A 25,022-nucleotide genomic window follows, 5' to 3' on the forward strand; every position below is an offset into this window, starting at 1 on the left:
GGATCTCATGATTTGGGCTAGAAGGAATCCTTTAAAAAATAGGAAGGGAGGGAGAGTACTGTATATACTCATGTATAAATCTAGACATTTTAGTCAAAAAATTGACCCTCAAAAATTGAATTGACTTATCCACAAAATAAGTAGTGTACCTTAACTCTTATTAAAAAGGAACCATCGCCTGGTGGAAGGCAAAAGTCTTATCTATCCAGAAAGTACTGATTCCCCATTACTCTTTCATCTATCCAGCCTTTAGAGTGAGTACAGTTACATCAGCTGGAAATTTTGTAAGTTCTTTGGCATTGTTTTCCTTTGTTTCATCCTTTAGATCCTTTGTTGCATGCCTCTGTGTTTTACCCTTTACATATCTATGAGTTATATCAAAATCCATAATTTTGACCTCCAAACCTGCCCTTGACTTATACATGAGGTTGACTTATAGTCGACTATATATGGTAATCTGCAAATTCAGGAATATGAAAATATACTGGCTTTCTCTGGGCCAAACTTATTCTCTCAATATACCTTTCAGCTAGGGCAGATCTGGTCTGCTCCTTGAGTATTCTGGACATAGACCTGGACCTGCCCCAAATCCCCCCCCCCCCCCCATTAACTCCACATTCCGGAGTGACACTGGGTGGCTGTTTGGACAACATCCCATTGTATCACCAAATATTGTTGTCACTGGTACACTCACTCCTTCTGAGGTAAAAAAAGAAGTGCCCAGTGTGAATCACATGTCTAGGTATCTTGTTGTGAGCTCAGAGGGTGCAAATCATGCCAACTGCAATGCCAATATGGGACGCGTGTGTAAACAGATGCCCCATGTCACAATCTAGAACAAAAGGTAAGTCTTTTTCATCCGATTTAAGGGAGGGATGAGTCAGATTCAGTGAGGAATGGGCTTCACATTGTGAAGACAGTTCTCAGTCAAATCAGGGCTTTAGCTCTGCCTTGTCGGGGCAGGTTGCAGAGAAAGCTGGGGGGAAATGGTTCATTTGGTCTGTGTAGACATGCCCTAATTTACTATACCTACCTATAATATAATACGCACTATGCCTGTGAATAGTATATAGTACTGTAGTTTTGTATTTAAAGCATTGTGTCACTCTTAGTTGCATTGTCTCAGTTTGCATCCATAGACATCTGTGCCTAAGCAAACCTTTAGCCAAGTCAAATTGTCATTTTTTACAGAACGAGTGCTATGGAAAGGGAGAGATGGAAAGCAGGATCATTCCCCGCCCCATCACCCACCCCTTTTGTTATCTCATTTGAGTGACTTGCTTGAAACAATTACACAAACCCAAAATATCTCTGGCATTAAAATTGGACTAAAAGGATATAAAGGGGGCATTCTAGGCTGCTGACACGTTCTGATTTAACTACAAAGCCTCAAGATAAATACCAAGCTATGCTTTGAATCATAGATGCCTTTGGAACCCATCCAGATTACAATATTATCTGGACCAAGCTGCAGCTATTACTAGATGTCCCCAGGGAAGCCTTCTAGCTAGGACGTCAAGTGGACATAACATCTTTAAATAACCCTGCCTAATTAAGCCAGTTTGACTAGTATTTGGGGATTAGAAGCTGCACAGTTGAAGCAAGCCATCGGGCCATATTTGGGGGTAGGAGGAGCAGAGCAATTCCCCCTGGTGAAAAATGAGATTGTTCACTAAACAAATAATAAATTTCACTATGAGGCAAAGAAGTGAAGATCAAGGATAAATTTGTCATTGTTATCCAAATTGTTCCAAACTCTCTTGACAGACAGTTTTCTTATTTCAGAGTTCAGTTTGTCACTGAATGTTTTCATTACAATGGACATTCTTCTCCCTCTTAACCTGCAGCTAATGAGAAATTTAACTGAGCTCGTGGTAAAATAGAATCCATTCTGGGTTTTGACTCTCCAAATGACCTAAAAGAAACCCAGCTTTGCTTAGTTTGACGAAATGCTGAGACTTGTGTTTGAGGTGCCATGGTTCAGAGGTATAATAACGCACCAGTTTCCAAGTTCTAATAGTATGGGTTGCCATGGGACTCTGCCCCACTCCACCCCCCATTGCTAGTGTTTGAAAACACTAACTGATGATAAATGCCAGTCTGAACCCTTTAACTTATTGATTACTTTTAAAAGTGCAAGTGAAGGTCCATCTGGACTGGAAGTGCTGGAGTGAATTATTCATAGTCACTTTTTTGGATTTGGCTGCTGATATGCAGCAAATTTCCAAGAATGAAAGAAACAGTCGTGCTCAATGGGCACAAATATGGTTTCATTGCTAGTTCCACTCAATAGATAGCCTGAGAAGCACTGACACAGATCCAACTTTGATTAACAATGATTGAACACATCCAATCATAACATGGAATAGTTTGCACCAACTTGTATTTACAAATCTTCTGTGCCCTTTCTCCAAACAGATGATCTGGCCATAGTTATTTATCTTCTTCCAACTCTATGATTCTGTGATTCTATGATTTTGCTAACAAGGCTGAAGGAATAATGTTAAGGGAAAAAACAGTGCAAATATAGGCTCTTCTAGACTGGTGTAAAAAGGGTAAATACTCATGATAGAGCTTCTTGTGTTTCATTGATTATTAAAATCTCTATCCCATTTGCTTCATTCTTTGGGATAGAGGTTATTTGTAGTGATTTCTTGTATCTACACTAGGGTCTTTCAACAAAAGTTTTGAAACTGGGCTGTGGTGTGATCTAAGATTTGCTGAGGTGGTTCAGAGTTTGTTCTTTTATTTTTTTTGGGGGGGGGGGGGGCAAGTCATATGCTCTCAGGGGAAAGCAATGGCAAACCTCCTCTGAACAAGTCTTGCCAAGAAACCCCCATGGGTTGCCATAAATCAGAAATGACTTGAAGGCACACAACTAAGTGCTACATACAGTGCTGTTTCACTGGTGCGCCATAACTCTAAAATACTTTTAAAAGACAGGATGATGATATCTTTTTTTTCATATGTCTCAGAATAAAAAAGAATTAGGCGGGTTACACACTGCCATTTAGTACGTAATGAATACGTACTAGGGTTAGGAAGGGGCGGTGCTTCCGCACCCCCCTAACCCTAGTACGTATTCTGTAGGTACAATATGGCGGCGGCCGTTCCACACGGCCGCTGCCATATTTACGTATCGGACGCTGTGCGTCCGCACGTGTCGCGGCGTCTATGACATAGCGAGTGCGCCCCTGGCACCTCGTGATGTCATAGAGGCGCCGCTTAAAGAAGCTCCATTTTGGAGCTTCTTTTTCGGTCCGTACGGGAGCCGCGCGGTGTGGCTGCTGCGGCTCCCGCAAGGAGCAAACGGCGGCGGCGGCAGACCGCCGCAAAGCAGCGGTCTGTAACCCGCCTTAGACTTGAGGAAATAAAATGTTGTAGTGAGTGCTGGAAATTCTCAAAATATAGTCTAGGATTACAGACGTTTAAATATTTTTAAAAACCAAGAATTACCGAGAAAGCAACTAATTCTGCAAATTCCATCCTGATACATTTGCCTTGTCTGGAGGTTGAACCAAATGCCCAAGCAGCTGGAGGTCTATATCATTAGAAACAGTTCACCCACTGAACTGAATCCCTCTACACACCTACCCAATATCCCATTAGCATTTAACTGCATTTAAATGGGAGAGACAGTGGGCCTTTTCTTGATGCAGTGCTTTTTCAAGCCCACTGAAAGAGAACTCTGATGCTTCATTATGTTTCTCTGGTTTTCCAACTTTTGAAGCTGGGTTGAAGCTAGAGAGCTACCGTACTATTATGTGGTTGGATGGTCACACTTAACTGGGGTGACATGGGGAGTGTTCTCAACCCTCCAGTAGGGACAGGTGAGAATTTTGTTTATATTTTTTGATAAGTATTTGCTGAAACATGTAATTTTCTTCATATTCAGAAGGGGAACGTTTTTGAAGTGAAGAGGTGGAGCTCAGAATGTAGGGAGAAACCAAATCTGACAGATTTGTCTATCTAGACTGTGTGGCTTTGAGGAACTAACTCTTAAAAGCCTGCATTTCAAGACCTGTGGTTGAAGCCATATTTCTGCACAATTAGGACTGCCATGTCTTTTCCATTTTTCACACCAGCATACAGACAGGGAGCCAGCGTGGCATAGTAGGCTGAGTGTTAGTCTAATACTCTGGAGAGCAGGGTTCAATTCCTAGCTCAGCCATGAAATCCACTGTGTGACTTTGGGCAATTTCCACTCTCCCAGCCTCAGAGGAGGGCAAAGGCAAGCCTCCTCTGGATGAATCTTACCAAGAAAATCTCATGATAATTTTGTGTAGGGTCACCATAGTTTGGACATTACTTGAAGGCACACAACACCAAACAATATGGAGCACTCTGTGCTGAAGTGGCTGTAGCTGTTTACTAGAGATGTTTGAGAATCTGGTGTTATTTTTGCAAATTGTTGTGTGTTGTTTTTTTAAGGAGAAAGTGAAAGTAACCATTCCCCCACCCCATCTACTGTAGCCTATCTGCCATTTGATCCATCCACATGTCTGGCACTAATATGTGAAGTGATAATAAAATTCTAGGGACTGGAAATGTATTTAACTTTATGCATAATCATTTATTTCATGCTGCACATGCCCAGAGAGGGGTGGATAAATAAGCAACAATAGAACTGTCAGATGTTTCAGAGTTGAAACAAGGGGAGATTTTCCAGTTTGTGAGTAATATTCACATGCTCAAATTATTTGACATCTCTTTAGGTTTGTACTTGTCCCCTTGGGACCTTTTTGGATTTGTTTTGTCTCACTTGCTTTAATTTGCTTTATAGCAGACTGTGATTTTACATCTTTGTGACCTGACCCATGTAATAGCAGAACCAAATATAGCTTTGTTTGGCTCGATTATTTCATTCAACAATTTTTTCCCCAGTGAATTTGAGCATCCTGCTTAATAATTGTCCATGAGAACATACCCTGTAAACTAGATCAGGTTGTAACCATATTATGCATTTTGAATTGGCTACCTTGCTCTACTAACCAAGTAAATACCCCAAAGGCACCGGATCTTGTCTGATTTTGGAAACTAAGCAGGCCAGCCCTAGTTAGTAATTGAGTGGGAGGCTGCCAAGTAATATCAGGTACAGTAGGCCATATTGGCAAAGGAAGAAACTAGTAAAACCATCTCTGAGTATTCCTTGCCTAATAAAACCCTATGAAATTTGTGGGGTTGCAATAAGTTGACAGGAAACTTGAAGGCACACATGGACACACAACCTTGCTCTACTTTGGGAGCAGGGAACTCCCAGGAGCCCAGGGGCTGTACATTCCTTTGCTCCTCCCTGGTGTTTTTTCTTTTAACACGAAATGCCCTTTTTGCTTTCCAGGTCTGCAGAAATTGTTGTTGTTGTTGTTGTTGTTGTTGTTGTTGTTATTTGCTGAAGGTGACATTAGTGAAAAGGAAGCTGGAGATCTTCAAAAACAGATAGGGGCATCACCTGGCCTGCACACCTAGGATTTTTGAGGAGTACTAACTTGTAAAATAAATAAATTCCTTTCTGTCTTACCTGATAGATTACACACACACATTTGGAGAATTCTGGGCTGGGGGGATGTTTTCCTTTTTGTGCTCTGGAGTAATGTCTTGACATTTTTATTCCTTGATAATATCTGCGTTAGAAAGGCAGTTATGTTTATTCTTTCTTAAATGCTATGTCTGCATGTTCCTCCCAGTGACTGACTTCTAAAATACCATTGATGAGTTGCCATGTCTTTAAGCAGATACTGTGCACAGCAGTGCATGTCTCTGCAATAAATTTCTCTAAATCTATGCATCTCCACACCGCTTCAGAAGACACCTAACTCTTTATACTGCTTTTGTACATGGAGCAGCCGGCCAAGACTGCTAGGTGACATTAATCCACCCTTGAGAAACGCAGCATGGGCTACATTTTCACACAGCCAGATGCATTGTTTTAATTCTTGTTTTACATCCAAGGTGTCCCAGTCAGAGTCAACTTTCAGCTTGCAGGCCTGCAAGATACTTTCAGGATTGATGGGAAAGGTTGAGAATTAAATCATTGACACTTGTCTGTTTTCCAGGTTTTAGATCCAATTTTTTAATTGTTCTTATAACCATTCAAGAGTAGCCAGTGGATACCTCTTTGTACAAGTTCTCAATTCTCTCTCTCTTTCTCACTCTCTTTTTCTTTAAGAGTAAAAAGGACCGTATGAAGGCTTGGATAAGGGCACGCCTCCCCAGCTGGTGCAAAGAAAGAGATTCCTGGTCTGTCTACATCTTTGCTCCTCAGTCTAAGTAAGGCAACTCAGTTTGATTGCTAAAAGTGTGACAGGCAGGGCTCCAGGATGCTGTGCTGAAAGCAGTGTTGGTAGAATGTGGCAGAAATAAGATTTGCAAAAAAACAACCAAAGAGTCCTGTTGGCTGAAGAATCTGAATTTGTGCTACTAATAGCTAAGCTAGTCAACTCTGAAGTTAATTTAATACATTTAAAAAAAAAACTTGGGCCTGTTACAGACAGCCAAAATAAAGCTGCTTCAAGTCACAGTGGAGGTATGGTGTTTCAATGATGCATGCGTCCTAAGAGTCCAGAACCCACACCAAAGCCACACTCCAGTCCTTAGGGCTGGAGCGTGGCTTTGGTGCAACTTCTGGACTCTTAGGACGCATGCATCATTGAAACACCATACCTCCACTGTGACTCGAAGCAGCTTTATTTTGGCTGTCTGTAACAGGCCTTGGTTACAGACCATAAAAACTAAGAACATTGGGTGGGAACTATAACTTATTTAGAGTACATGATTTGGATGCAGAAAGTCCTGTCATCATTGTCATCTCCTTTCTGGTAAAAAGAAAAAGACCACATAAGCAGCTGATGAGAAAAGCCCTTCTCTTGCTTGAAATACAAAAAGCGGGGAAGTTTGGCTCGGTACAGACTGGCCATTTGCCTCGATATTACGGCTCGATAGGGTGCAGCATCCATATGCGCCAAGCCCTAATATCAACACCCTTATGTCACAAGGCTGCGGCCCCATCCACACGGGGTGCAGCCTTGTGACGTAAGGGCGCCCGAGTGTCCAAATGGCTCGGGGCGGAAGAGTCGTCATAGGGCTGTGTTGCAGTTGTTATGACGCCTCAAAAAAGGAGCCGCCTAGAGTGGCTCCTTTTGGGGAGGGCGCATCTATGCTGCAGCATGCGGATACTGCAGCACAGATGCGGGGCTTACAGGGATGGCTTCTAGATGCCCATCTGTACTGCCTCTTCTTCCCTGACAATTATATAACAACATTGGTCATACATTTTGGAACTGGTAGGTGTAGCAGCCATTTCTGAATTGCTTCTACATCTGCTCAAGACCCCTTATTTTGTTTTATCTCACCTGCTACTCATTTAATTTTACCCCTATCTTACCAAGATATATCACAAGAAATGGAACAACCATGAATTTCTTTAGTTAGGCAGGACTGCATACATAATTTGGTTACAGCAGCAAAGAGTCTAGTGGCACCTCAAAGATGTAACAAATTGGCCACCATCACTTCATCTGATGAAGTAGGCTTCATCTGATGAAGTAGTCCACAAAAGCTTGTGAGAAAATAAAACTTTTTAAGTCTTTAAGATGTCATTGAACTCTTTGTTGTTTTTGTCCTACTTACTGGAAATTAATTATTTATTTTCACAACACATTGGAATGAAGCAGAATCTCAGAACATATCAGAATCCAGAATGGTAGCCTCATATTTTGGAAGCTACTGTGCTGCTAGAACTTCCCAGGTGCCACAAAGAAAGAAGAACTCAATTTCCAGAAGAAACAATGATGGACAGTTTGTGGACATTAGTTTGAATCACTGAATCAAGAAGGGCTAGTGACCGAACAGCTGCTTTGCATGCAGCATTTGCCAAGTGGCATCTCTTTGCAAGGTTGAAAACATTTTTTTCTGAAACCTTGGAGAGCTGCTACCTGTCAAGAGAGACAGTACTGAGCGAGAATGGACCAAAGGTCTTACTTAGTACAGTTGGCCCTCCATATCCAGGAGTTCTGTATCCACAGAGTCAATCATCCATGGCTCAAAAATATTTTTTAAAACATATAAATTCCAAAAAAAACAAACCTTGATTTTGTCATTTTATATAAGGGATACCACTTTACTATGCCACTGTATTTAATGGGACTTGAGCATCCACGGATTTTGGTATCAACAGGGAGTCTGCAATCAAACCCCAGCAGATACCAAGGGCCCACTCTATAAGGCAGCACTCTGATTATCTGTATTTGTCTTCACATTTTCAGACTAGTCCTCCATGGGGCTATGTCTGAGTGAGAACTCCCCCACCTATCTGCCATGATAGTTCTACCTGAACAGCTGCATCAAATCAGTTTCAGTGGAACACTACAAAGTGCTTCACAGTCATTTGGCCATATGGCAATGTTTTCCTGGAACCTTACCTTACTTCCCTTGCAGCATCCATGGACATGTTTATAATCAGTTACACATTTATGTTCTGGAGGGTTTTTTGGCAACACTATCATTCTTTAAATAGTAATTAAGAACCAGATTAGATATAGTTTGTTTTATGCAAAGGAAAATATACAGGTACCCATGATGATGAATGACAGGTCTTGGGGAAGCATAGAACCATCTCAAAGTAGAGATAATTTTGTTCCTTCAGCTCTGCTTAGCCTTGTCAAGCTATTTCGAAGAGAACGAACATCAGGGCCCTAATTCCTGTCTTGTCCTTCTGAGCTGAGATATTAAGCAACATGATTGCCTGTTTTTGCAAACATTTATCACAGGTTAAACATGGAATCTTTTGATTAATTTCTGGGGAACTTCAAATTGCAATCATTTGTTTTGAAATTTGATGAGATCAAGAAGTTTAAGGAGAGGTAAGACCACACAAAATCAATTTCTCTTGGGCTTCTGATAGCTGAGAGAGTATTTCTTAATGTTAATTTAAGAGGACTCTTCATACACCCAAAAGCCTAGCTTTTAAAAAGATAAAAGTTATCTTTCCTCATTGGATCCATTCCCCCACTCACCCACTCACGTTCTCCCCTTCCATGTTTCTGCAAGGCAGTAAAAACAAACTGAGTGGCTCATGCAGAGACACAGTGGGCAGAGCATCTTCTTCTGATGAATTACACTGTGGCATCTCTGCTTCAGGAATGAATGTATGATCCTGTTGCATGCAATGGAGAAGCATGGCAAACTGGATTATTTGGCTCCCACGTAAGCTAGGTGGAAATTTTCCAGGCCAAGAATGGTGAGATGTACAGATAGAGACAGTGAGACGACTTTCTTCCATAGCACACAATTTGGGAATAAATGGAATACAGCAAGACAGGTTTTTAAAATATATGATACTCTTGGAAATTGGAAGATCTTTAAGTAGAGAGGAAGAAGAAGGAGTGTGAACTCCTCAGAAAAAGATTTTAATGGAAAGAGAAATTGGAGAACAGTATTGTGCCTATCAAGAAACTGCTATTCCTGAACAATTAATAGCAAATTCAATATTGTTCTAATGACACACAGACATATACTATTTGATATCCAGTGTCCCATGAGAGAGGTGGGGGACTGCTGTAGATGTCTATTTTAGAACAGAAAAGTGGTCTGTTATTAAAACAATTTCCTGTGCCTTCTCTTCTTCTTCCCCCTAGATTCCGTCTGATATGCAATAAAATCATCACTCACAAGATGTTTGATCATGTTGTCTTGGTGATAATTTTTCTGAACTGCATCACAATTGCAATGGAGCGTCCCAAAATTGAGCCACACAGTGCTGTGAGTATTACCCAATGATTTTACCACCCTGACAAGCAGATTAAGCTAACATTGGACTTTTATCTGTGTTGACTCTTGGCATCAGTCTCTTAACCAAAGAGGTTGGGCTTGGAATGGTGGTTATTCCCAATTGGCCTAAATTACAATAAAGGCATTAAATCAATCTGTCATATTAGCAACAGGTAATATGATACAGGTAGTTGCTTCAGCACACCCTACCCACCTGTTTATTATCTCATGAAGACCCCACTTAGATTACAGCCTGGGGGTTACAGTTTCCATATTACCTTTTAGAAGTATTGGCCATGAACCAAATTATACACATCAGAATCAGGTAATTCCCCCTACACACTTTTCATCCTTCCATGGCACCATAAAACTGCTCTAGAGAATTTCACTGCCCTCTAGAACTCATCTTTAAAGTACATGGGAGAGCTGTGAGGGAGAAAGAGGAGATAGCCAATTTGGGCTAAAGCAGTAGGATCCAGCAGAAGGTCTCCATCGACAACGAGAGTGCATTCCTCTGCCTTTGGGATCATTAAAAAGCAAAATGGGAATGATTAACAGACTCCCCCACCCCCAAACCACTTCCTCTTGGAAGTGATGCATGTATTACTTTCCCAGTTTTAATGTTTCAGGCATAGTGTGGAAACACTTGGTTTCTAAGTGCTTTGCTTTATACTTGGGAAGAAATGGCTGGGTCCCCTGGCTGCATCTTCTCTACCTATTCATTATAGGAGTCAGAAACAAGTGCAGAATCAGAGCTCAAAATTGAACATCAGCACCTTGAATTCCTAAGCCAACTTTTCAGTTAAATCCAAACCACTGTTCTGATCTCTTAACACATAGAGACACAGAACCAAAGCTGGCTTCTGTTCTCATCCTGGCTGATCTTTGCTGATTACTTTGATTCAGCAACATTCTAGGTGCACATATGACCTCTATGTTGGCATTTTCGTGAAATATCCTGTCTGCTTGCCTTGTTTTCCATTCATAGCGTATGCATTTTGGCTGCCAAAAAAAAAAAAAAAAAAACAGGCCACATCTGTTTATAGTTGGACATAGTTTTTGGTTTGGGTTTTTTGTTAAGTTCTTCACCTGCATGTTTAATTTCAGCAATAAATGCTCATTCCCAGCAGTGAGTGAAAAGGGCTTCCCCTGCTCTTGCTATGTCTCTTGCCAAGCTGTCTTGTGTTCTGCTCTGCAGTATCCAAGAGCATCCATGCATCAGAGACAACAAGACTGCCTCTTATTTTCTTTCTCTTTTGCACCATTTTCCCCAAAGCAGAATCAGCCTGTTTTAATACTTGACACAGCAATGGCATCTGCCACACTTTTCCTCTCTAATAAATGTTCAATTGCTTTCTTTGCTTTCTTGGTGCAGTATTGGGGTTTGGTCCCTTCCATCTGTTCTGTGCTGGCACTGAGGCTGGGAGGGAATGGAAAAGAGGAAGAAAGGAATGATTTCTTTTGCACTTCTTTCTCTCCTCTTTTTGCCATCTTTGTTTTGATGTGAACAAACATTTAGTTTCCCCACAACATTTGTTTTGCTATATTTGTGTGAAGTTTTCCCCCCAATCCAGATCTTCATAGTGTCTATGAATCAAATGCCAGCGACAAAAAACACATTAATCTGATTGTTCTATATATTATTTCAGTTTCTTACTGCCTGATTCTATGCATGTTTACATGGGCATAAGTCCCACAGAGTTCAGGGGGGCTTACAGCCAGGTAAGTATGCTTAGGGCTGCAGTTTTAGAGGGGGAGAAAGTGCAGCTAATAAATAGCCTGAATAACAACAAAAATGGAAAGCCTTGAATTGCTTCTCTAACATTGCCTAACTCAGTTCAAACAATGACCCCAATGAGATCCTTTTCCTGAAACTTAATAACCACAGCTGGTGGAAGGAGGGAAATTTTTAGGTGGTCAGAATCCAATAAAAGAATGCATTTCAAACCTATCAAATTTAGATGTCATCTGTGGGTGTTCATAAATTTTAAAATCCTGATAAATTCAAACTTTATAAGTGTACTAGCACTTATTTTGGTACTCTTGCGTTCTATAAATTTTGAATATAAAGGGAGTTTAAGTCACTGAACTGCTTTAACTTCAGCGCACAGGCTGCTGAAATTGCTCCATTTTGTAAACAGCCACACAATGGATTTTACTGGGATGGGTACTTCTTTGCTAGGATTCAGTCCACAGTTATCAAACACACATATAAACACTAGAAATAGACATTCTTGCTGTTTTTAACCCAATTGTAACTCAGCTACGGATACACATTGTTTGTGGATCTGCAGCCACATCTTCACACTAATTCTGCCATCATATTTTTTGTGGGATAATTCCCAACACCAGTCTGTCAAAGTTTTTGAGGAGTAGGGGCATTTTAGCAACAAGTTGCAACAAGTTGCAGACTTGGTTAATGGAGTGCAAGTGGTGAGATCCTTAGGTGGGAGTGATCATGTTCTCCTGGAGTTTGTTATATAGTGGAAAGGAGAAGCCAGGCATTATCAGACATGCATGCTAGACTTTAGGAAAGCTGACTTCAGTAAAATTAGGGAAATACTGGGGTTTATCCCATAGCCAGGAATACTAAAAGAGAAAGAAGCTCATGATGGATGGGAGTTTTTCAAAAGGGAGGTACTGAAGGCACAATTTCAGTCTGTTCCATTGATGAGGCAAAATGGGAGGTGTCTCAAGAAACCAGGATGGATGACTAAAGAACTTTCAACTGTGCTAAGTTGTAAACAGTACATGCATAAGAAATGGAAAGGAGGGGGGGGTCACCAAAGAGGAATTCAAACATATAGCTAGCAAGTTTATGGGTAGTCAGAAAAGCTAAAGCACAGGATGAGCTCAGGCTTCCTAGAAAGGTTAAGAACAATAAAAAGGGGTGTTTTGGTTATGTCCGTAGCAAAAAGAAGAAGAAAGAAATGGTAGGGCCACTAGTAATATGATGATCATGGTTTTGCTAAACATATGAATTGTCGTTTTTTGTGGATTTTTCGGGCTATGTGGCCATGTTCTAGAAGAGTTTCTTCCTGATGTTTTGCCAGCATCTGTGGCTGGCATCTTCTGAAGTATTCACTATTCCCATTATCCACTCACCCAGTCCTCCTCTAACTGTTGTTATAATCCCAGAAGCATGGATCTAGTGCATATGTGGTAGCTCTCACCATTCCAAGGATCCTGTCCACATGCTCAGGCTACACAAATTGAAAAGTATCCATTAACCTGGGACAAGCAGGAGCCAAGATTACATCCCTTACAACATCCAGGTTGGAGTGGATCTGAACAATTTTATCTGCAAAGTGTTGTGCAGACTTCTCACTGTGGGATGGCAAATGGTCTACATGATGCTCCTCTGGGGCAGAATCTTAAACCCCTCTGGCCACTCGAGACAGCTCTTTTGGATGACACTGTGCAGATGCAGGGGTGGCAGAGGGTCTGTAGAGTGTCAATGGCATGAAACAAATATAAGTTTTGCTCTCTTTTTTTTCTTCCTTCTACTCAGAAAGTGAACATGTGTGTTAGTTCATTAAATATGCTCTTCATTAAAGCAGGGAGCTTTCTGACTTGTGTCAAACAGGACTTTGCATGAATCCCCTTGAAACTGTTACAGAAAAGAACACCCTTTTAATGAGCAAGCATTGATGCTGCTCTCCATTAAATCTTTAAAAAAAAACCCAGCAGATCTTAACATGAGTGGTTTGTATGGGGCAAGAGCTATTTTGAGCTCCCAGGCCATTATTAACTTTCAGATTCCTATTTTTTAGAAACCATTTCTTCTCCTGTACATGTTGTTTGGGAAGTTGTTAGGAAACTGTTATATACACTTTTTTTTTTCCTTTTTTAAGGACCAAACTGACACCTGGTTTTGTTGAATTTAGCTATAGTTCTTTGCATGCAGGCCCATGCAAAGAAATTGGAGATGTTTTGCTAAGTATTATCATTTTAAAGATCATAGAATTTTACAACTGTGCTTGTCAATATGTCACACGAATGATGAGGGTTCACAGGGAACTGTTTAGTGTCAAATGAGGAATATTTCAGTGGCAGATGTGATCAGAAATAAATGGATTTTGTTTCAGGAAATGACCTGCTGAGCAAGACATTGATCCAGAGGCAATTGAAAACTTGAGGCATAGGTAAACCATGGGGTATAGAGAGGACCAGAGGATTTTGAAATAAGAGCTAGGGGGAATAATAAAAAAAGAAAAAGAAATAAGAGCTAGGGGGACTAGGGGTGGTTGGAGTGCTGAAGCTGAGAACCAATAGGATTAAATGAGAATCATGATGAATATGGGAAGAATGCCAGGAAGAGAACAGTGAGATTTTTGTTCGGGAGGAAAGCTTGAGATGCAAGAGAGAACAAAGTGGAACAGTCCAGAATGAAACATGCACTGATGCATGTATACAAACCATGGAAATTAATTTTATTTTATTCTGTGGCCAGAATAAAAGAAGATGTGGTCTGCGAAACATTGATTGGCAGAGGATGTTAGGACATGTTGAAAGTGAGGGGGCACTGAAAGACTCCAAATGGAAGTTTTCACCATATGAGAGACTTCTTGCCTAGAGACCAAAATAGGTATTATTTGAGCTCCAGTTGTCTCAAATAATTATGCTTTGCCTTCCAGAAAGGTGGATTTTCTAAGTGCCTCAAGCCAATCTTCCTGCTGCCTCAGATACAGCCAGCCTGTCACCTCAGTGAAGAGAGAGCAGGAGAATAGGGCAGAAGGGGAACTCTCTGTGGGCAACCAGAAACCCCTTTCTAGAGGAATTCTCAATGGCGCCTATACACAAGGCACAGAGATGACTGCGTGCTTCACATCAAGGAGTCTAGTATTGTACATATATTCCTGCCCACTATTTATATTCGAAGGCCTGCCGCAGATAAAATTTTATTTGAAGGAATGCAACATATAAGACAGTACTATCCAGCAGTTTGTCTGCATGTCACACTTCCTGGCCTCAGCGACCTATCTTTTGTGCTGTGCTCAGAGAGAGTATAGTAATGCTTGCCTAGAAAAACACGTTTGCTCACAGCGGGAGCCTGGAATATGTTATTAATTATGGGCGCCAGCTTAAAAAGTGGATGTCTACTGATTCCTGAGTCATCCTCTATAAGTCATGATCTAGCACGTTTGAGTTTTCAATAGCTCTTTCATCTTTAGAGCCCTCTTCTTCCCTCTTGATGCAAGGGAAGATTGCAAAGAGCCTTGTATACAGTATGGTCTCTTTAATGATTGCCATTATAAAATGAAGTTTCCACAAACTATTTCTGTTGCCTGAAACTACTTATTTCCCCATAGTAAAGTGATACAAGGGAGCCAACATGGTGTAATGGTTTGAGTGTTGGACTATGGCTCTGGAGACCAGGGTTTGATTCCCATCTCAGCCATGAAACCCATGGGTGACTTTGGGTAATTCTGACACTTTCCACTTCCCAGCAACTCCATTTATTGTGCAGTTTTTGGTGCAGGTAGAAAAGGAATGCTGTTCATTGTAAGTTATTGGGGGGTTTATGTAAATAAATAGACTATACTGGACAAAAGGGGTCTGAATATCCCACCCCTGTATGTTGTCGACCTGGCAGCTATCCATGGTGCTAACACAGATTAAAAGCATTAAGAAAGACCAAGGACTTTAACCAAATTAAGACTCATTGTGAAATATTTGGATACAGGGTTGTTGTTGGTTTTTTCCTTTCTTAGTAGCAAATGTTGGTGGGTGTTTGAGCATGAAATTGAGGAAGCATTTAACATATACCTGGTATGGTATGTACAGCATGGCAAGGAAGTGTGTTAAATTTTACATCTTTTTTCTCTTTTAAATAGGAACGGATTTTCCTCACACTCTCGAACTATATTTTTACAGCAATCTTCCTGGCTGAAATGACCATTAAGGTAAATGACCTTTCTGACCATTGCAGTTCACATAAAATTTGCATAACAAACTGCAGCTTTCATACCTACAAGTTAACATGGATTTGCACATTCACTATGCAAATGGATCTTTCCAGGAAAATGTGCTTCCCAGTATGTGTATGCAAAAGGTCCATCAAGACACATATATAGGAAGTGTGACTTGTCTTGCTAGGATTTGTTCTGTGGCCTTGAAATTGGCTAGCATCTAAATAAACTAAATGGTTTTCATGGCTTTATAGTCTGTGTGGGTCCTAGGTTCTGTGTTGTGCTATATGTGTACATTTCTAATTTGACCTGTTTGATAAATGTCAGCAGTGCAAATAAGAGATTTCCATAAGTCTTTTCAATTGAACTTAATGCAATTACAGTACAGTACTTTAAGTTAAAGTAGTGCCTAAAAATTTCCTACAGATGTAAACATCCTGGTGATAATATGATGTACATGCATATGTGATCTCTGTGGAGCCAGGTTGTTTCATAAAATGGCCCACTAATGTCTTCACCTACGTTGCAGGTGTTACTTTGCAATCAGATATCATTACCATGATGCTATCAATGGTATCACTGCTGTAAAATATTATAAATATTATTTCATTACATTTTTGATTATTATACAATATAATTGTCTATAATATTTTATAATAGAAAGAAGGGAGGTGTTTTGAGTTTGTTACTGAACAGAGGAAGAAAGTAGAAGAAGAAATTGGGTAAAGAGAAGAATAAGGATTAGTACAGTTATATTCAGTTATATCTATGGACGTTACTACATGGAAGGCTTCCATCCTCCTCCTGTGATTAATTTGAATTTAAAGCATCCAAGTAGTGCAGTTGGAGTTTTCTCCCATCCTCCTTCCATCAGTAAATCACAATTGCACTATTTGGATGCTTTAAATCCAAATTAATCATGGGAGGAGGACAGAAGCCTCTCATGTGATAATCTCCTGTATCTGCTTAGTTATAGAAAGACATGGTGTTTGTATCATCTTCTGGTTTATATTTTTAATCTCAGGCTACACTTCTAATAATGGTCTGCCTATAACAGGATCAAGAGGCTGGGCAGACTGGCATTATACCCCAACCTCAGCCAGAGAGGGGGTGTGGCATCCACACAATGCATACCTTGATCCTGCCTTGATGCTGTTGTCATACCATGCACTTGACCGCATGGCGGGTGGCATCACAGCGCTCCTTTGGCACTGCGTCCAAATGACACAGCACCAAAAGGAGCACCAGAAAGTGCCACAGTGGTAGCAAAACCGCCTTTTCCCTGGCGCAAAAAGGAGCAGCATTAGCATCGGGGAAAGGCCATATCGGGGCCGTTCCAAAGGGGCGATCTGATTAGCCCTAAGTTTCCAAAATGAGGCTGGAATTGTTCCCTCCAGGAAGCAAACAACTATTGGCTGAACATTTTAACACTGCTGGTGATCAGGTCTGCTGAGATTCTCTTTGAGATGGCAAATTTGGAATGTTTTTATACAGAGAGAAAGAATTATTTCCCCAAGAAAACCTTCATGCTAATTTTAAATGGCAAATGCCAACATCTTTCAAAGAACAGTATATTCAGCTCTGATTGCAGAGCAAAAAAAAAAAATCAGTTGGAAAAGAGTAAGAATACTTGGCAAGGTTCGTATAGTGCAGCAGTGCAAGTGCTGAGCATCAGCATTGGAGACATTGTGTTCAATTGCTGTTTCATTTGCTGGCTCCCTGTATTACTGTCTCTCAGCTTACTGTATTTCAAAGTTGTTATGAAACACTTGAAATCACAAATAGGTTTGAAACAGTTTTTAGAGTGTTAGCTATCTTAGCCTGTTAAGCAAAACCATCTAGTCTTGTGGCACCTTAGAAACTAACACATTGATTAAGACACTACAGTCTATTTCATAAGAAGGCTGAAGTATTATTCCAAGGGTTTATAAGCACATGATTTTAGCAGAGAAAGGGAATTAGAAGCATCCACACCAAAGGAAAATGGAACACACACACACACAATGCAGACTGCAACAGTTTTGTTAAGCTTAAATGCATGCTGCAGGGCCAAGTCAAGTTAGTACTTTCTCCGGAGCAGGAATCTCCAAGCAGAGTTGGGAAAAAATCCTGCTTCAGTGCTCAAAGGCCTGCTTCCAAGCAGAGTTGAGAATAGTGGAATAGAATGCAGAACAGTACAAGTTGTTGTTGTTGTTGTTGTTGTTGTTACGCCTTCCAATAATAGGGACTCAAGGCGGATGCTTTGAGTTCCAAATGGGAAAAGAGTGGGTGGATGGATGGATGGATGGATGGATGGATAGATAGATAGATAGATAGATAGATAGATAGATAGATAGATAGATAGATGCTTAAAGAAAATGAATAGTATAATATAAACTGAACTATTGTCAATGGCACCCACCTTTGGCATCCTTAACGGCTGAACTGAACTCCTCTAATAACCAATCATAGTGATGATGATGCATATTCCCAGAAGGCTTGTTTTCTGTTTTGACTTTTCAGTTTATACTTACTATATGTATTTTTTAAAGAGACTTACCATTTAGACCTTTCTTAAATATTCTGCTGAAATGTTCTGAAAAATGATTTCAGAATTGTGAATATTTGTAGTTAGATATGCATAAAAACCCAAAATTAGCAAGCTATCGAAAGTTTTCAGTTCAGGATATTCTTGAGGCCTTCTCATATTTTCCCAAATTTTCTTTGAAGCCTTAGGACCAGCATATGGTCAGCAGCTCCTTAACCATTTATCTCTGCAATCAGCTGTAAAAATTAATCATAAGTGCCATCCTTTTATGTAATTGCTATACATTGTTGCAGACACTTTGGAACATTTAGGTTTTAGCTGCATTAAAAATACATCAGCTGTTAAAGGGACAATCTGGGATGTTTCTACAGAGTTATTGTTATGAACTTCACATTATGCCATTTTGCAAGATTGGCTTAGTGATGATGCTATAACTGGAAATCAAATGGGGCCGCACTCCCAAATGTGTAAACAATGTCTTCAAAACAGGTTGCCAGCATATTGAACACATTACTCATGTTTTGTTGCAATTTGACATCTTGGCAGGTGGTGGCACTAGGGCTGTGCTTTGGTGAGAAGGCGTACTTGAGAAGCAGTTGGAATGTTCTGGATGGGGTACTCGTTCTCATCTCTGTGGTTGACATCCTGGTTTCCATGGTTTCTGACAGTGGCACCAAAATCCTTGGAATGTTACGAGTCTTGAGGCTGCTGCGAACTCTCAGACCCTTAAGGTACGGAAATTGTATAGAAGTACACTTGTCTGGAGGGGAGGACAGATGAATTACATGAACAGCCGAAACAGAGATGATCTTTGAGAGAGAGACCAAGAACAAGAGAGAGAGAGAGAGAGAGAGAGAGAGAGAGAGAGAGAGAGAGAGAGAGAGAGCAAGGAAGAACACTCCTGTGGGTGCTACCTGTAGGCACAGTGATGATCTTTTTTTTTTCTTGTGAAGTCTCCAGAACTCCATGGGCCTTGTCAAAGATGGTACAAGTGTAAAGATGCCCATTTTATACATGCAGCATAAGCGAAGCAGCTACATGGATGTAATTCCATATGGTGAGCCACATGGCTCACCTCCCAGAGTGAAAGCAGTATATAAATAAAATAAATAAATGAAATTGTATGAGTAGCTTTAAATGTTTCTTGCCATTTTTAAACAAGCAATAGCACCCTTTGCTTCTTGCTTTTGCATCTCTGTACTTGAGCCATACTCAGACTACATTGAGAAGCATCACTCACACAAGTAACTTATCCAGATGGAGATTTTGCCGAGCAAGCCCTTTTTTCTAGGGAAGTACAGTGACTGGGGAAATTGAGAAAAGCAGGGAAATATCTCTCTAGAGCCAGATGGCCATAGGAAAGGACAGAAAAACATTTTCAGATGCTTTCTCTTGACTACCAGAATCTTCATGCATTTTATACTGTCCTGGCTTTTAACAGTAACTTCTTGCTCTGCAAGACACACAGTCGCCTTTTCATGGGCATGTGATGATGTGTGTAATTTGGGACTGCATGAGATGTAAGGGCTCTGCTCTTGAACCTGGATATTTTCCTCCTGCTGAAAGAAGGGCTTTCAGAGACAAACCAATAATCAAAAGTGTTATTACAAATGACATGCTTCTGTCTTAAAAGGCCCAGGATGGTTAGGTATTTTCCGTATTTCAGTCTGGGTCACTCTGCATTAAATCACCCTGAGAAAAGACCCTTTAATGGAAAGGGAGCATTGTTTGTAGAGAATTTGTTGAGGTATGATGGTATCCACTGGTCCCTCCCTCAAATGTATGAGTTGCTCACAGCCAAAATGTTTCTACCTAATACATCCAGGCTGCAGTGGCTGAGATCAAATACAAGAGAAATCAACATTAAAAATGTATTGAGAATAATCTGGGGTAGGTTGGAATACTATCCTGTTCTGGTTTTGGCTTCCAAAATAGAAGTATGAATTATTCACTCTTCATAACACTAGGGTACAAGAGTCATTTTATAGCACTTTCTATCATATTCTCACTTCTCCGAGTGTTGAAGGCAAATCTGAATTTCTCCACACTTTGTGACAAATGCTCTGATCAGACTAGCAGGCTTAAAGCTGGCAAACGTCTTCCAACAGAGAGGAGAATGACAGTAGTTTTGGTTGGAGCCTTTTTGCATGGTAGGAGTTTAGCATAGAGGGAATTGGGACCGCTGAGTCTTGCAGAATTGCAGGAAACTTGAGGGATTAGAGGGGGAGTTCTGCTTGTCAGGAGAAAAACAAACAGTTCCTAACTTATTTCCCTCTTTGTCAGGCACCAACTGAAAATGTTCCCACTGCAACCTCAAGTAACACCCAAGTGGGGATAGCTGAATAACTCTTATATGTAGAAACTTTAAGTTCTGAATTAACAAGGGGGTAGATTGGAGATTCTGAAGATGAAAAGTAGAAATGAAAGCACAGTAGTGTGTGTGTGTGGTACACACACACACACACACACACACACACACACAAAAGAGGTGATTGGAAATAGCTAAGAGTGACTTGTTTGAGTTAGCACTAGTCTTCTAGAAAAGTGGATGCTGCATTTGTCAGCAATTCTTCATGAATGTGATATAGTTCTTCCCCCAAAATCAATGAGAAGAACACGTCCATTTAACTTTAATGGTCCCTGAAGCCCTTAAGCGAAAACATGTCGCCATCTTTCAGTGATTAGAGATTAGTTGTTTTCTGTAAAAGTCCTTACATTTTTTGTTTCCTGCAGACATGAGAACTGCATTAGCATTGAAGCCGAGGAAACAGCAGAGACATTTTTAAAGCCAAAGCTGTGGGTACTGTGCACCAAGAAATCCAAATGTGGCTTCAGTGCTCAGGATAAATGGTGCAAGTTGCATAATGCATATTGGAACATTTGCATATGGTTATTTTTCATGAGGTAGCCTTCTTCGAAGAATCTGCCTTCTTTTTCTCTGAAAAAACTGTAGAAGAACATGGCGTGAGTAGGGGAAAGGGACCAAGAGATGGGGAATAAGAGTCATCAGAAAAGGGACAGAGAATTCTTATTGGTTAAGTCGATTGGAATCCCTATCTAACTCATCCAAAGGCTGCATGTTTTCAGATCTTTTCTCCTCTCGCCCCCAGCACAAAGTATTATGTTGTACTTCCCTTTGGTGGTAAACAGCTTGAACAAAAACTCCTCCTTTTCAGCCCAAGGGGCGCCACTTCATACATGCACCCTGTGATGTGGTGTCCACAGAGGATGCAAACCATATGGGCATGGCTCCACGTGGTATGCTGTTTGTGTGAAGCATTGCCCTTGTGATTCAAGCCAGTTTCTAACCACACCAGCAAAGTCCTCATTTCCATGGAAGTTGTGCAAGCTTCTTGAACTCCAGCCAGAACCATCTGGCCCATAATTTTGCACAAGACTTACACCATGTAGGACAGAGCACATGTGGTTTGCATCCGCAATGGCCATCATACCATGCTGCCACACATATATTAAACTCTACCTGAAATAAGCCAAAATGTTTAGAAATTGACACATTAGCCATGTGTGTTTTATTGCTGGAGGAGTTATATAAAGATTATCCATCTGCTTCCTTTAAAAAAATTAAAAGAAGAGAATCCAGTATTCTATTATTAACTTGAAATAAAGCAATTCCTCTGTGTAATTTCTTGCTATAATTGTTCAGGAAAAGTAATGGTGATAGGAAAATAGGATATTTCTATTATTGCACATGAGGTTTAAGCTGTAATTTTCAGTGAAGGAGAAGAGCCATTAAATCACTAATGTGGCTTATTTACTTTCAGCGGGAACATACATGCTTTAAACCAGTCAGTGGAATCCTTCAGGTCATGCTTAGCATCTAGCATGAGTAATTTCATCAGTAGGATGATTTTTAGAATCTAAAAACCAAGTTGGATCTTGTTCTAGCTAAAGAATATTACAGGGCTTCAAAAAAAGATGAGACGGAGGATAGGCAAGAAGGAAGCCAGGGAACAGGGATATTTTGCAGAAGTGTCAGAAGGTATCAGCAAGAGGAAGGGCAGGAGGGAGCCATTAGCCCTCTGATCCCACCAGAAACTGCTCTGGCAAGACCAGGAAGCAAGGAATGGAAAAGGGAAGGGAGCAGGATTCATCTCTCAGGTGCTGAATCAATAAAGAAGGCAAAACAAATGGGTAATATTCACCCTAAATGACATTGTCATTTATTTATTCATTCAACTGTCTGGTAATAAAAAGGGGGAAATCTCCTGTAAAGGATTAGAATCCATTGCTTGTAATACTTATCATTTGAAGGGAACCCACCTTTATGAGCTACCTTCTCCTTATCAAACTCCCTTAATTGGCTGTTGGCAAAATAGAATCATGTTGTATGAACTTCTCATGGGAGACATAAGTCACCTCTGTGAGTAGAGGAGCACATTTCACCAGCAGAGGGCTGGTGGAGGGATAGCCTAGCTGCAGTCACCGCCATGTTATACTACTTTAATGACCAGGATCCTATTGGTGACATAGGCTGGCATAACTACCACTTATGTAGATGTATGTACTTTAGGGAATGTTGCAAAAGGAGGGACCCAATGCCTTCTTCCAGAAAGCTTTGCCCTGGGTGCACAAAGGCAATTAGAAGGCTAACCAGTGCAGCTCCGTCCCTTTCCCAGCTGTTGAACAGCTGTTTAGGAGTGCTTTCTGTCCACTCTCGAGCACCCAGAGAAGAAGGAGCTCCCTAATACTGAGGATGAGGGCTTCTCTTTCTTCCCCCGGTGTGCCAGGGCAGCTGATCAATGGTTGGGGAAGACACAGCTGGGCCAAGGTTTCCCCGAGCTGCTTTGCAAGAAATGGGAAAGAAGGAGCAGTCTCTACCCCACACCCATCCATCGTAAGTATCGTGGCAGAGACTTACGCTCCACTGGCCTGCTAATTGGTTTTTTGCCACTGTGTAATAATACATGGAGTTGTCTTTGAAGATAAGTTCAAAACACAGCTGGTAGACTGTTAAGTGGGAGCAGATGTTGTGATCATATTACATGGGTGCTTCATCAGTTTCAAGGGCACCAGTCCAATATCTGAGCTCAGTTCAATTCCTTCATCATTTAGGGCCATGATCCATGGTACACTGATTGTCTGCTTATAAGATGAGGCAGTCTTTGGAAGTCCTCCTTTGAGTATTCCTGCTATTACACAGGGAAAAGCCTGCTTGATTCTGCTGGTGTTGCTGCATCAGTTGCAGAGGGACATTTGCTTGGGATTGAGCCTGATGTGATTTTGCTGGCAAAGCCCCTTTTCTTCTCTGGGCAGTTTGACTATGAGAACTATTGCAAGTGGTCACTTGTCATATGCTTCTGCCATCTGTTCTTTGAGGTTTTATTATTGCTGTTGTTGCTTTACTATGTACGTTTTATTCATCTTTTCTTTCTTTTTTTGGCAGGCCACCATTCAAAGGTTTCTTTGAAGTTCAGGGTAGACAGGCAACTGCAATTAAACAAAACAGGAGAGCTAGTTTACCACTAGTCATGGAAGTGGGGATTCCTGCACACATGTAGGGAGAAGCCCTATGTGCTCACTGGTCTGTGATGCCTGTTTTTGAGAATATGGATCACAGGGTGCCTCTGTGTAGGAAGCATTTCCTACTCATGTTAATTCTTGCAGAAGTAAAGGAAACTGCCCTGGCAAAAGAAAAGATTGCATTAAGGATTTTCTTGCTTTATCCATGCACTGTTTGGGTCTTAGACATATTGAGGAGACCAAAGAGCATCTGAAAAAAGACACTCAAACTTTCTGTTTATGGAATTCCTGCCAATAGCAGGCACAGAGTGTGAATGCCAGTTGTTATTCACCACTGTATGTCCATCATCATTCTTAGCCCTTTCCTTTCATCTTCAGGAAGCATGTCAAGTATTCATCCCTTAATATGAAACCTCTTACAGCTCATTGTCTTGCTAGATGGAGAGGATCAGTCACTGTCCTGTCTGCCTTTTAATGGCTTCGTATATGAAGGGAGATGAAGTGAAATTACCCTGTCTTACTCCTCCTGTAGCTTGCTCTCTTGTTCTAGCAGAGGAAGAGCCATGAGAGAGTTATCCTCAAAGATCAGCTAGCACCTGCCCTTCTCTTTGCAGCAACTGACAATGGGCATATGGCCAAAGTCTTGTGAGACCTGCAATGTTGGGTCCTGTCTTCTTTATTATAATAACTGGCCCACATAACTAGTCTCCAGAGCCTCTCCTTCTGGCCTAGTCTGCAAATGCATGAAGGCACTATCTATAGGCCATCATGATCATGAGCATAATCCATGTGCAGTTTGCATGCAAATATTTGAGATGGGGGCTGGGCTTGAAGCAAAGGCTGTGGCTGTCTCAAACCAAGAATGGCTTCCTAAGCCAGAAGGAATCCCCATACGCATGTGAGGGGCTGTTGGTCAGTGGCACAGCCCAAGTTTTTTATGAAGAAGAACCCATGTTTTAGTCTCTGAAATCTCTTCAAAAAGATTCTGAGGTAGGAGATGCTGGGAAAGGATCTTTATTGTGACTCTGGAGAGCAATTGGAAGATGAAGTACATAGGATTGAACCAGATGGAACAACAGCCAGACTTGGTAAATAAGCAACCTCATATATTCATTCTGAAATATTCAGGGGGCACAATACCAACTACCAACCTCTCTCACTTTTCTGACAGTAGCACTGATGCCAAATCTAGTAAAGTAGCCAAGGAGAAGATAGGCAGATGGCAAATTATTATAGAAGGTTTTCGTCTTTGTTTTGGGGAAGAAAATAGCTGCAAGGCAAACAGAGCTACTTGTAGTCTTCGGGTAGCCCTGCCCTTGATAAGCCTTGTCCTTGAA

The 25,022-nt window shown here is 41.0% G+C and overlaps 1 protein-coding gene across 11 annotated transcripts in view; it reads left to right on the top strand.

Moving 5' to 3' along the window:
• Window positions 1-25,022, top strand: part of CACNA1G (calcium voltage-gated channel subunit alpha1 G) — a 270,365-nt gene that overhangs the window by 146,754 nt on the left and 98,589 nt on the right. For all 11 annotated transcript variants that reach the window (XM_089537162.1, XM_089537177.1, XM_089537228.1 and 8 more), the window contains 4 exons: window positions 6,167-6,267; window positions 9,633-9,756; window positions 15,603-15,671; window positions 18,751-18,935. In XM_089537162.1, coding sequence (XP_089393288.1) covers window positions 6,167-6,267; window positions 9,633-9,756; window positions 15,603-15,671; window positions 18,751-18,935 — 479 coding nt within the window. The remainder of the gene's footprint in view (window positions 1-6,166; window positions 6,268-9,632; window positions 9,757-15,602; window positions 15,672-18,750; window positions 18,936-25,022) is intronic.

This window comes from Sceloporus occidentalis, unplaced genomic scaffold (assembly GCF_023333645.1).
Source record: "Sceloporus occidentalis isolate IW3139 unplaced genomic scaffold, rSceOcc1.0.p SCAF_1, whole genome shotgun sequence".
In the NCBI taxonomy this organism is placed as follows: Eukaryota; Metazoa; Chordata; class Lepidosauria; order Squamata; family Phrynosomatidae; genus Sceloporus; species Sceloporus occidentalis.